This window comes from Dermacentor andersoni, chromosome 11, assembly GCF_023375885.2.
Source record: "Dermacentor andersoni chromosome 11, qqDerAnde1_hic_scaffold, whole genome shotgun sequence".
Classification (NCBI taxonomy): Eukaryota; Metazoa; Arthropoda; class Arachnida; order Ixodida; family Ixodidae; genus Dermacentor; species Dermacentor andersoni.
The window spans coordinates 5929340-5942786 of record NC_092824.1 but is presented as its reverse complement, the minus strand read 5'-3'; the positions used below and the strand labels follow the sequence as shown (position 1 = coordinate 5942786).

General features: G+C 48.1%; 1 protein-coding gene across 4 annotated transcripts in view; it reads right to left on the bottom strand.

Annotated features, from left to right (window-relative positions):
- Positions 1–8082, bottom strand: part of LOC126517426 (latrophilin Cirl-like) — a 433187-nt gene extending 425105 nt beyond the window's left edge. For 2 of the 4 annotated variants that reach the window (XM_055064484.2, XM_055064483.2), the window contains exon 1: positions 6978–8081. In XM_055064484.2, the coding sequence (XP_054920459.2) occupies positions 6978–7066 (89 nt within the window). In that variant the 5' untranslated portion in view covers positions 7067–8081. Of the gene's footprint in view, positions 1–6977 lie in introns of all 4 variants that reach the window. The other 2 variants (XM_055064486.2, XM_055064485.2) reach the window with 2 other exon arrangements.
- Between the last annotated feature and the right edge of the window lie 5365 nt (positions 8083–13447).

Here is a 13447-nt window from a genome sequence, read left to right as displayed (position 1 = left end):
AGACGGGATTGGACAAGCGGCTCTGACAGTGTTATCACGTACAATGCCAGATTGATGGACTCTACCGGACGATGTTTGTGTGCTGTGTTATGTGCTCTCTCTCTCTCTCCCCCTTCCCCATCTTTCATCGCCCCCATCCCTCTCCCATGTGTAGGGTAGCAAGCCGGTTACGCTAAACTGGTTAACCTCCCTGCCTTTCCTTCTCTACTTTTTCCTTCCTTCCTTCACTAAAGAGCAGCACATAGCCAGAGTTACATACCAAGTGTCCGTGTATATGGTCCGTGCAAAACACGGACCATGTACACGGCAGCACCATGCTCCATCCATTTGACCACGGACAATCTAGCGACCCAAGTTCGCGGGAAAAATGTCAGGCGCAGATATGCACAAGTACGTACACACATACTTGGATGGAAACGAAAGCGATGGTTGACAGCCTGCAAAAGAATGACCACTCGCCTCCGGCAATGACGACTGACGATTACCTTCATGCGAGACACGGGGCTCTTCGACAGCTGACGACACACGCGGTGTCACTCACAGGAGGCTCAGGCGGAACACTTGCCGGATATGCAACACCACCGCCCATTTGCAGGTAGCTCTGGGCTTCCCGTTCATGCGCGGAAGTTTGCATGTCACTCATGTTTGATGCTAGAGTTCTGCTAATGCGATGCAGCGGCGTGCTTTCGGTGCTGATGCCCGAGCTGCCACTGCTTGTGTGTTTCTGCGCAGTTCTTTTATTCTGGCTTTCTCCTTGTGATGTTTTTCTTTCCTGCCCGATTACGGTGTTTGTTACTCGCGGTTAACCAGCCCTAACGAGTGATTCTTCCCTTAAAGAGCCATTCCTACCCATTTTTCTTCGCTCACTAAACATAGAAAAAGAGAACACAGCACTTATTTAAGTTATGTACGAGTGCGATTATGAGACAACAACCGGCGTGATGCGATCATTCTTTTCGCTTGCTTTTGTTTGTTTTCCGTTACGGGTAGATCGCGTTTAGACAAAACGCCGCTCGGAGCATTGATAAATCGCAAAAGAGAAAAAAAAAATAGAAATATAAGAAACACGGAAGACAATGGGAAAAGAATTTAATATCGCTCAATTATCCCAGCAAGCTTAAGCGTTTCATGTGTTTAACAAAGGAAGTTAAATATACAACGAAAAACACTACTTGTAAGGGCCACTCTTCGATAACCGTACGGGGAAACAGCTTCTTGTTCAAATAAAAGCCAGATTGCCTACGCCCCGTGAAAGCAGTGAATAAAATAAAGGATTAAATCAATGACTTACGTAAACTTCATACAACATTATTTTCTTTTCCTATACGGCTGCGATCAAGCGTCTGCACTGTCTTGTTTCGTCTCCAATGTCTTTACCTGCAGACGAAGTTGTCTGCCGTCTGCAGCAACAAACGGAGTTTCGACGCCAGTACGAGCCTTCTCCGCGCTTTGTCGAGAGCACACGCTGCGTCTAAGAGATTGGCGCCGATGCGAGTAATTGAAGATCCGTGCGAGGAGCTTAAGGAACGACGGCCTCAAGCCGGGCTGGATGTTCAATCACGGTAAAAGCTCCGTGCGAAGAGAGCCACTGAGATCGACGGATCGCGGCCAAGTTTTCAAAGGCGATACACACGGCTTTCAACGACTCCGAAACGGAAGCCCTTCGCCTATGGGTGAGCGAAGGAACACTTCAATTGACGAGCGAGAAAAATGCCCTGTACCAGACGTCAACAGGGAATTCCGGTTCAACCTATGCAGACACTAGTGCAGACACTTTCCTCTAATTACGCGGAATTCTTTGCTGCTCATGACGGGGCGATGGTTTATTCCGCGGGGCTTTCGAAACGTCTTTGCTTCCCTGTTCCAATCTTCCTTCCTTCCTCCATTTCTTTCTGTCTTTCTTTGTTTTATTTTTTACATGTGGCATGGGCCTCAAGCGCTAGTAGGTGGGGTTAAACGAAATCTACCTGGAGAGGCTAGAAGCAGTAAACCTTGGGTTGCTACGTTTCTATATACAAAATTAATTTGCTCTGAAAAAAAAAAAAAATAACGATAGTGAGAGGGACGGCTATGCCTGCATTCCTATCGTGAGAAGAGACAGCATATATGGTCTTATACGGTCAACATTCCAACGCCTTACTAACCTCTAGCAGCAAACACGTGATAACTTGGCTTAATACTGTTATTAAAGGGAGTTGATCACCAAAATGACAAAACAGTTTCTGAATGCTCGTCCGGGTCGTTTTCCTTGGTCTTTCTACCGCGTTCATGTTAACAATGCTACAGAGTGCCCGAAGGTGGAGTAGCCCTTCGGTTAAATAATTGCAGGACTCTCTACACGCTATTTTAACGTAACACATATCAGAATACGTAATTAATTGCAATCGGCTTGTTGCCAGAGATGGAAGTAAGCAATCTGACAGCATTTCAGGGGTACATATACCCATGACGCTATCAAATCTGTACACCCGAGTGCCAGAATATGATTATATCCACTTGTACACTGTGGCCACATCATAATTACTCGACGACCAAGCACAGCGTGACACTTGCACTAGCACAGAGCAAAAGCGAAAGACAGACGACAAAAGATAGGCCACACTTTCGCGTTTACCGACTGAATGCTCTAAGGCGCATCGCAAAACGTGAGCAATGCGCCGCGGGTGATGCAATGGGAAACAGGCGTAACGTTAAGGAAATAGAGCAATGTGCACTAGGGTGCGGACGCGTGGTGGGAGAAATGTGCTCACAGAGATCGGGAGGAAATAGCCGAGTTGGGTAAAATATTACATCGTGCAGGAGCTGTTAGGCAACGGCCGTCGAGGGAAGGGAAGCGCAGTCGACGACCCCGCATGATTAGGCGGAGTCATGAGACTAGGAAATAAGCTGGAGCAGTATGGAAAGAGAGATAACTCTTTAATGAATCCTGGAGAGGTAGGGCTGACGACATGCGTAGCTTGTTATGGGTAGGAAGAAATGTGAAATGAAAAGCACAGTGCACGTCAGAGATACACAGCACACACAAAACGCGCGACAAAGTAGAGCGTCTCATTAGGACCAGTGTCCCAAAGGAACGCCAAAAGCGCCTTCGTTCAGCCAAATGCACAGGCTGGGTCATTGTGTACAAGCAGAGTAGGTATCGTAGTTGAAGAAGGCACGGCAGTCCTTGACGCATATTTAGCGCGGGCATTAGTACTTCTCTTTCCAATCGAGCAGCCGGAAGTGCAAATAAAGGGGGCTGTGTCGTACCCGGCACGTTGCACGCGGGGCACACTACAGTTAAAGCTCGATCTAACGAAACTAGAGTTTACGAAGTTCGCGATATAACGAAGAAATTTCCATTCCCCGACAAGTACTCGTAAAGTTAAATGTTGTAATCAACCCGAATTAGCGAAACTATAACTTGTTTTAAATCCGATTTAACGAAGCTTTTCCAGAAATAAATGAGTAAAAAAGCTGCGATTGATTTCTAATTTTGACGCAGACGGGACGCTATCGCGTTAAAGCGCCCCCTAGTCACGGCGCTAGCTTCACTTTGACGAGGCTGCACGCCACGCCCATGCACGGAACAAGCGACGCAAATCAGTCGCGACCGTTTTTACGTACCAGATGGCGCTAGCTAGGGGCGGCGGTATTTGACCCCCCTCGCGGATTTTTTTCACGCGCAGGCGTGTGTTAGCGGCAAATAGAATGCGGCGGTAAAATTGGCGCTACGCTACAGTTTTAGATTTCGAAGGACTGAAAAAATTCCTCAGTCAATTTAGTGAACTTCCCGATTTAACGAAATAATTCGAGCGTGGCCATCACTTCGTCAAAATCGCGTTTCAATTGCATAGCGGGACGAGCCTCGACTCACTCGAGCGCCGCACGCAGGCGGCTCCAGCGCGTCACGGTGGCCGCTCCGAAACCATTCGAAAAAATGTTCGTATTCGCGAATAATGACGACTGGACTGATTCGTACACCGAAACGAATAAGGCGATATTCGATTCGTCACCCGGAGGCTTCGAATAATCGCACGCCCCTAGGCAGGAATGTGACTCACAATAGTTCACAACAGCTGAGAACAGATTATTGCGAAGTTGATTTCAAAGTCATTGCCAGTTATGAAAATAATCATGAGCTTCAAGACGAACTCCTTACGCCGAGTATACGTGCGATAGCTTAATGTTCCTTGACGCTTTGCCAGAAAGAAAAAAAAAAAAAGAAATTTACATCGGGATAACTACGGGAGTCGCAATTACGGGGAGCGATTCTCTGCAAAACTGAATTGTTAATGATTGATGATTGTATTGCGCTTACTGTTACACTGACGAACATAAGGAACAAGATGCGGACGTACGAGGCGGAATCAATATCAGATATCATCCACAGATCTACCAACCTAAATGCATATAGTTAAGTGGCGAACTAAACGACAGGGATTTCTTTTTCTCTGAACCGAACGCCAATCGTCGAGCAGCGGCAGAACGCAGCAGACGGCAAAATTTCCAACCCCGAGGAGCGGCGCCAGCCGATGCGAAGGCACTGCGCGTGCCACGTCTTTTCCCGTGACGTGGTTGAAGCAGTGCTACGGCGAAATCGTGAGAGCAGCGCGCTTTGCGGGTAGGGGTTCTTGCATCTGACGTGTCGGGCGGGCAGGAGGAGAAGTGATGACTTGTACCTCCTCCTGCTGTGGTTTCAAAAAAGGGAAAAAGACGCCACCGAAATGTGTCTGACGGCGAGCGCTCTGAAAAGCGGTATATACCACGTCAGCCGCAATAAAAGCGGTGCTTCCAGTTGAATTGGTCCATTGAAACGACATAGTAGACGACTCTTCTTCGAAGAGGTTTCAATTGGGGAGGGGGGCGAAGCAAGTAGCCGACATCTGAGCCAAAACGAGCATAAGAGACGCATGAAGCGCGATTTAAAGGATTTGTCTTACTTAAAACACTATATATATATATATGTGTGTGTGTGTGTGTGTACAGTGAAGTAGAGGCGCGTATGAAGTGATTTTTTTACGTTTCGGCGGCCGGGCTCCAGCCTTCATCGGAAACGGCGGCATCCACCGAAACGTCAATGAATCGGTTCATAGGCGCATTTACTTCACTGTATATTTGCGCGGACTCAGAAACGCCTTTTTCTGGTGTGCGTATATATATATATTGACTTATGCAGATTGATATACAGACGGCGAAATGAGGGTATGTTGGTGCACGCTAAATTTTGGATACTTTTTACTTTTTGTCCTGAACCGCGGTAGCGCACTGTATACGAGGTTTCCAGAAGGCAGCTAGAAACCACGAGATATCACACTAAACTTCATATATATGCTATACCGAAAGATCAAGAAAGTCAATGATGTGACAAAATTTCCGACGCGGTTCCCTGTAGACTAGTGGCAAGGAACCGTGAAGTTGGTCTGCAGGTTTTTTTTTTATTTTATTTTTCGCCTCATAAAAGCGATTCACAGGAGGCGCCCTGAAATGTCCATCACTTTAGGGTTCCAGGTAGATTTGCGATGCTGCGCAACCGCCAGTAATCTTCCTTAGAGAAATGCGTAATGGTCAGTGGAGCGGCCTTACGAATTGCTATAGTACTCTCAGTACTCGGCAGTCAAGCCAATGGCGGCAATCGCTCTACATATACTATACTATATATACTATGCTATCGCTGATGTATAATTAAGTTTGTAACAAGTTATCAAACGAATTTTTTGTCGAACACAAGCTTTAACCAAGCTTTCGGCACCGTCTCGTGCCGTGATGCTGTGGATCGGCTTCCCAAATAAAATTGCTAACATTCGCGACCTGCAAGCCTTTAGAACATAACTCACTAGAGATTTCTTGTAGCTATTTCACACTTCCTAAAAAGTGGCTATGCTGGCCTAGACGGCTGCCGGTTCGGGCTAGTTGGTTCACGATGAATGTTGTTTGCGCACCACTTGGAAGAACGAGGACTGGGTCCCGACGACAGACACAAGCGCAAGCTTTGGACTGGTTCTTAATGGCAGGAAGTCGAGCAGTTTATACACGTACATAAATGCGGCGCAACATGACGGCGCCGCACACGTTAGCGTCACTACGCAAAGCGTTACAAGCAAGACGACATGCATACAAGGAACCACAGGAACCAGTACGTAAATTGCGCAGGAAAAGTGGTACGCGAGATCCCGCATAAGTCCATCGGCCTGACCGGAACATAACAATGGACGGTGCAAGGGTACCTGGGCTTACAATGTCGGCATTGCGGTCGTAAGCCGCTGTTCAGTGACTGCAAGGTTGTAAGCCAAGCATAATATTCAGAGGACACGTGAGATAATTGAAGCGGAAAAAATGCATCACTTTGCGTCAGTGCGGCTTCATTGGGACAAAAAGAAATGAGTTATGTTAACGGGGCCGGATATTGCGAGAGCGGAGCGATAGATGCTTAGGCGTGGGTGCCTTGGGTGTATGTGGCACTCGTTATTTAGAACTTATTTTGCCATTGCGAATGCACGTCTGTCTTGCTGATTGCACGTGCATATTTCATCATGTCTGTCATGTAGCGCCACGTGTATGTATGTATATAAACCACTTGACTTTCTACCATTGAAACCAGCTGAAACTTTGCCGCAAATAACATTGATCATGTATATTAGCTGTTTATCTTGTTTTCACCGATGTGATATAGGCTGGTTGCTTTATATATATTTCTACGCATAAACCTGCTTTGCTCTTTCATACACATGAATTATCTCGGACACTGAATAAGATTTTACTTACTCTGCAAACTCTTGTAACCGACTGTAATTTGTACTTGATATTTTCATCGCTGAAGTACCGCATAATATTTTTCTTGCCCGTTTTCTAATTGTTCTAGGTCTCGGTGTACGAAAACAAACTGCGGATATTTCCGTAACCCCCTCTCATGCGATGCTCCAAATTGGAACCTGCGATGTTTTTGAATAATCATAACAATAACGATCAAAAAGTGAAGTTCCGGTGTTACAGCTCACCATGGGAAGGAAGATGCTCCCGTGACGGACGGCGCGTAGTCCGCTGCTCTGTCATGGGCAGCAAATCCACACTTTTTGCCGTTCCGCATTAACGACGCACGGGCTTGCGACGGCTAGGCCCCGCGATATCGCCACCGGTCACTCCGACGGGCGTAATCCTTCCAAGACACCGGCTGGGAAGTTTCACGAGTTGCCTGGCCGCAAGGCGAATGACACGCGCGCACACACACAAACACGCAAGCAGGAGCAGCAAACAACGGAGATCACAGGCGAATCCCAAGAGGAGGCCAGCGCGACGTCGACGCGTAGACCAACAACCAGTTGCACATGCACCGCCAGCAAATTCTTTGACGAGTCGGTTGAGGTCACATCCCCGTTCGCGCGCCAATCGGACGCACGGCAGGTCGTTGACAGGCGAGAGCCGTCCAGCAGAAGTACGCGCGCCTCCAAGGGACGACACCGGCGTCGGTCGGGACTCGCGCGAGCCGATCACGTGCGCGCCCGAACCAAGCCGCGGCGCTTGTGCGCTGCGAACCGCATTCCTGAGCGTCTGAAAGGAGCGCAAGCCGGGCACGTCCATTGGCCGAAAGCGCCGCCGGTTCTCACCCTCGCCGGCAGGCCGGCCCCGCAGGACACGGCGCCATCTCTCGGCCGATGGGCGAAGTCAACTCTTGTTTTTGGATCCTCTTGGCGCGCCAATAGACAAGGTATAGAAAGAGGGCGTTTTTATTTGTCGTGTTTTTTTTTTACAGTAGTAACGTATTTTGTTCCATTTCTTCAGTCTCTTGAGACAAATGTTGAGTACTGTGTTGTACAAAATGCTGATTTCCTTAAAGCGTTTCAATAAAATCCTAAATTTCTTTATGCAATGGCTTATTCCGGTGTTAAAAGGCATGCCGAATTCGTCACAGAATTGCAGCACGTTGCCTACATACTTATGCTCAGCTATCCCAGATGACAAGCAAATGAAATTTCAAGAAAAATTCGTCTTCATACAAACTGGGGCGCTGTAACGTAAAACTATTCCAAATTTTTCTATTCCAATTCCTCAATGAGCCCTCCGCGATTGGTCAAAAACTTTTTTGGACCGCATCCTTCTCCTGTCTGTTACGCGACGTCACAAAAACCCCGATAGCTCCCCATCTGATATGACGCATACACACCGATGATGCATGATTTGACCGAACAAAAGAAAAATAGTTATTTCTGATTCTACGCCTTTTGGCCATTAGCCCTCGACTATTGGTACAAAGGTTTCGGGCTGCACCCACTTCACCTGCCTGTCACGCAACGTCACAAAACCGCAAGAACTCGCCGCGTCAAAGTGACGTGTACGCGTTAAAAATGTATTAATATGCCGAACAAAACTGAATTTTCTTCCGAATAGCCGCAGGCTGCCCCGTTCCAAAAGGAATAAAAGATGGCTGCCGCCGATCGCTCAGGCACTGGATACTCGCACCTGCCGGAGAGCATGGGTTTATTTGCGTACAATAAAACCTTTTGCGTGGCCGCGTAACATTTTTGAGCACTTTCTGCACGTTTACGACCTCGATCTGCCAACTCTTCTTTTATGAGGATCCGTCGTAGCTGCAATCTTAAACTTACGTTGCTTGCCGCCGTGATTTTCTACCAGCCACCTCAAGCCAAGTAAGGGAAAGTGGACCAATAGCAGACGCCGGCACCACCCTCTTCAACCAGTTATCGATTTTCAGCGCAGTGGTTCGGTCCCATCGAATCCCTCTGCACTTGAGCGGGCTCCTCGCCTCTTGTCAGCCAATTAGATAAGACAAGCCGCTCAGTGTAGGCAATATTATTTGTTTTTCAAGCAAACCAAAGTGACCTCCTATGAACGAGGACAGCGTTTGATTGGTCTGTTCAGACAACCCTGCGGGTGACCGCCCGATGCTTGCGTTGGTGGTTGCGCAATTTTGACGTCAGGAGATTGGAATAAAAACATATTGGAATAGTTTTACGTTATGGGGACCCTGATTTGTGTTACTCGGTTAACTACAACAACAACGTCAAAATTCACAATATCAAATACAGTAAGGCAATTCGTTATTGTTAACATGCACGATAATTTTCGACCCGGACTTGAAAAGCGAAGAAAACCGTGATATAGGCCATCCCAGAAACGTTTGTGGCTTTCAGTGTTGCCAGATAAGAACGTCCCTGCATATGTACAATAGATACATTTTGAGAGTAGGCATGTTTTCAGAGATTTTCGATATGTGTGGGAAGAAGACGAAGTGCCTTTCAGGCAGAACGCCGAGTCTTCCAGCTCCATTCATTTTGTGAATTTCTTAGAATTTGCCAGTGAACTGCTGCTTCCTCCTTAACTGTGATGGAGCTTCACGCGCATCCGCCGGACTCGGCAGCGCGCGCAGCGGCTGCCTCAAGGAAGCGCAACGGCACCGAGAGTGACACTGACAGTGACGACACCATGCAGTACTATGTCAGCAGTGAAGATTCTTGTGACGACACCTTCGAGCTGGTGCGGAGGCGTAAAGCAAAGCGAAGGTTTCTCAGCGCATCATCGAATTCCAGTGAGTCCACCGTGAGGTCTTCGCAGAATACCCAGGGGCTCACCATCCTTTTCGCACCAGTTGTCGCCACTGACAACCTGAGACGCCTCAACAGGCGAGCCATGTCTTCACATCTAGAGGCGCGGGTTTCGAATGAAATCAAAGGCATCAGAGTGAACACCCGTAAGAACGTGCTAGCGATTGACGTAGAACACGTGGCTGCGTTGGGTTCTTTGCGCAAAGTCACGGAACTTGACGCGATGAAAGTCCATCTTCATATTCCGCTGGGGAAAGAAGTCAGTACTGACGTAATTTACGATGTTGACGAGACCACTGTCGACTCCGATCTGTCGATCTTAATCAAGCCAGCTACAGAAAACATCATCATCACAAACGCGTTCCGTCTCGGCACGTCACGGTGTGTTAAGATCATTTTTAAGGGCGAATCCCTCCCATTGCATTCAAAAGTGGGCCACTTCCGACACGCAGTGCGCCCCTTTATACCAAAACCGCTGCTGGGCTGCAAGTGCATGAAGCTTGACCATGTGGGTAGTGTGTTCAATAACACTACCGTCTAATCTCGCTCCACTGCGCCCCACACCACTAACACGCGCGTGGCCAGTGTGCTGAAGTGCATAAACAGCAGCGGCCCTCACGATGCATCCTCGAAGGAATGCCCTTTGATTTGAAAGGAAATGGCAATATTGAAGAAAAGGGTTAGAGACCCCTCGTCTCACCGAGAAGCAGCAACATCCATTAAGCGACGACGATCACGTCGCCGATGTCGATCAAGAGCCTCCAAAGCCTCTGCAGAACGCCACCCACGTGCATTACTACCCACTCTTCCACCCAGGCCAAACGCAGTCAGCTCATAGGACAAAGGTGCGTCGAACAGCACGGCTGCTGACGCTTGGCCTGCACTCCCAAGGCTACATGCCACTACTGAGCGAAATCAGACTTCTACAGCAAGGGACACTTCGTCTGTTCCTGATAAATTGATGGACCAATATTAACAAATTGTTGTCATGATCAGCTCTCGGGTGAGTGCTATTCGTGTACTTCTGGACAAGCTATACACACCAACAGCACGAAGTGCGTTGCAAGTGCTGGATGCCATTGATTCGGTTCTAGCGAGCCTTCAGAAATCCAGTGCTTGAGAAATTTTACAGCAGAACCATGGCTCATCGACAACAGCGATCGTTCCAGGATGATGCCAGTAGTGCCTCCATACTCCAATGGAATGCGAGAGGCCTGAGGTCACGTATTTCTGATTTTCGACAGTACGTGTTTGAAAGCCATTTTCCTATGCTGGTCATCTGTGAACCGAACTTATCAGCTTCCATAAGACTATCAGGATATGAACCTTTTGTTTCAAACACGTGCGTCCGTAGTAGTAAGGTTCTGGTTTACATTCGCAAGGACCTTACGTATTTTTCCCAACCCGTAGCGCCACACGACGGTAACCCATACGCCTCTGTTACTGTGAAAAAGAAGAGGCTGTCTTTTACTCTTACTGGCCTCTATCTTTCCCCAACAAGTCAGTTTGATAGCAAAAGATTAGAAGATATTATGGCCGCTACTGCCGGCCCTTGGATAATAACAGGGGACTTCAACGCTCACCACCATATATGGGAAGCTCCAGGGTAAATTCGAGGAGCAAGTCACTAATACCTTTTGCATCAGGCCATAATCTGTGTCTTCTAAATGACGGAAGCCCGACATTTCTGCGAGGAACAACGCACAGCAGCTGCCTTGACTTGACTTTGGTGTCACGTTGCCTGACTGTGAGCGTGCAGTGGTTCACTGATATTGAAACCCATGGAAGTGATCATATTCCGACCTATGTTAGAACAGATCGATTAGACGCCGCATTACCGGTTGTATCTCGCCAAATCGACTGGTCAGTCTTTCAAAATCGTGTAGAAGACACATGCAAGAAACATATCGCACGCAGATTAGACGACATAATTGCAGACGCAATGCAATATTGTACACTGACATTGAATTGGAAAGGCTTCGTGCACTATGTTGCCGAGCTGAAAGGAGGTACAGGCGCACGAAGTCAAGTCTTGACCTCTACCGCTCTGTAGTGTCCGCAGTTTAGTCGTGCTCGTCTCTATTTCTTTCTATCTCCCCCTTCCGCTCTCTTTCTTTTTTATCCTCCCTTCATCCTACCCCCCATGAAGGGTAGCCAACGGGAACCGTCTCTGGTTAACCTCCCTGCCTTTCTATATATGCATCCTTTCCTCTCTCTCTCTTGACCTCAGAGAAGCTCGGCACATGCAAAAGAAGATAAAGCACCGAATGGATAAGCTAGCGGATCAGAGATGGAAATGCTCTTGTGGGTCACTGGGCCCCCGCAAGCCATAGTCGCATGTGTGGGGTCCTTGCTCAAGTCCCCAGCAACGATGCCCTTTTAGCGCCCTTGCTCTCTATCAAAACCGCCGTGAGATAGACGTTGCTGATGAATTTTGTACGAAAGTCGCTAGCGGCACAGTTTTAGTCCCTGGCATGGCTTTAGGCAACATCCCCGGTCCACGTGATACAAGTATGGAATCTCCATTCTCAATGGAAAAGTGAGAAGCTGCTATGGCGCTCTGTAGGTGTTCGTCTTCACCAGGGCCCGATGGCATAACATATACTGCTTTCCGCTACCTAGGCCGAGAAGCACGAAGAGAACACCTCAGCCTTTTAATAGTTCATGGGAAGATGGTGTCGTCCCAGAGGAATGGAAACGCAGCCACCAGGTGCCGTTTCTAAAAGCAGGAAAGTCACCGCTCGAACTGCCATCGTATCGGCCTATAGCTCTTGCCAGCTGCGTCGGGAAGCTCATGGAACGTATGATCCTCATGCGTCTCGAATGCTACCTTGAACGTTACAAAATTTACCCCGACTCTATGGCGGGATTTCGACGAGGTCATTCACCGATTGACAGTGCCATCGATCTATAGTATCATCTGTAGAACAGTAAAAAACTCGGAAGCGATTATCAGTAGCACTCTTTCTTGACATAAAAGGAGCTTACGACATTTCCCATCAAATCACTCTAGACGCACTTTTTACAACTCAACTAAGGGCGGGTATATCGATGGATCGGAAACTACAGACAGAAAGATCCTTGTTCGTACGTACGGGAGATGGTCCGCCCACCGACCACTACACATGCCCAGGAGTTCCCCAGGGTGGTGTTCTAAGCCCTATTAAGAAACTGCCAACTCTAGCATCATTCTTTTTGTCAACGGGCGACCGTGTGTTCCTCCGAACTCGCTCGGCAACGGGCATCACTATCGAAATAAAGTTAGTTGTTTCGTTCACCTCAAACGAAGCAGTCGGTTCTTTTTTGACCTGCCATAATTTCCTCAATATTTGGCGCCGAAACCCGGGAGAAACGATCGAACTTATCATTGAGGCAACGAGGTCAACAGACGTCGACAGCACTACGACCTCGGGGAAAACCAGCAACGATCCTCGGGCAGAAAACGGTCGACGAGGCGCGCTTTCAACAACAAGGCCTATAGGGACGCCACACCCAACTGAAACCGACACCACGACTCCAGCCCCATCGCGGTAAGCGAACTGTAAACATTGATGCCACGATGGAACGGCTCAAACTGAAAAGAAGTGCATTGAACACTCAAGTGACTAAACTGATTTCTGAAGCGGACTTATTCTTGGAGAGTCATGCAGACGAAGGAGCTCTTAATGTATTATCTGCGAGGCTTAGCGCCTTACAAATGCAGCTAAACGAGGTGGGCGCAGCGATCGAGCCTTTAGTGCAAGACCAAGACGCAGAGCAAAATTATGCACGCACCATAGAATACAACGACCATATCGTCGCACACATGACAAAACTTCACTAGGAAGCAGAAAAAGACTTGCGAACAAAACAAGCAGAAATGGCGGAGACGCGGGCGCAGACCGACGGCCCTCCGGAGGGGGCAAAGT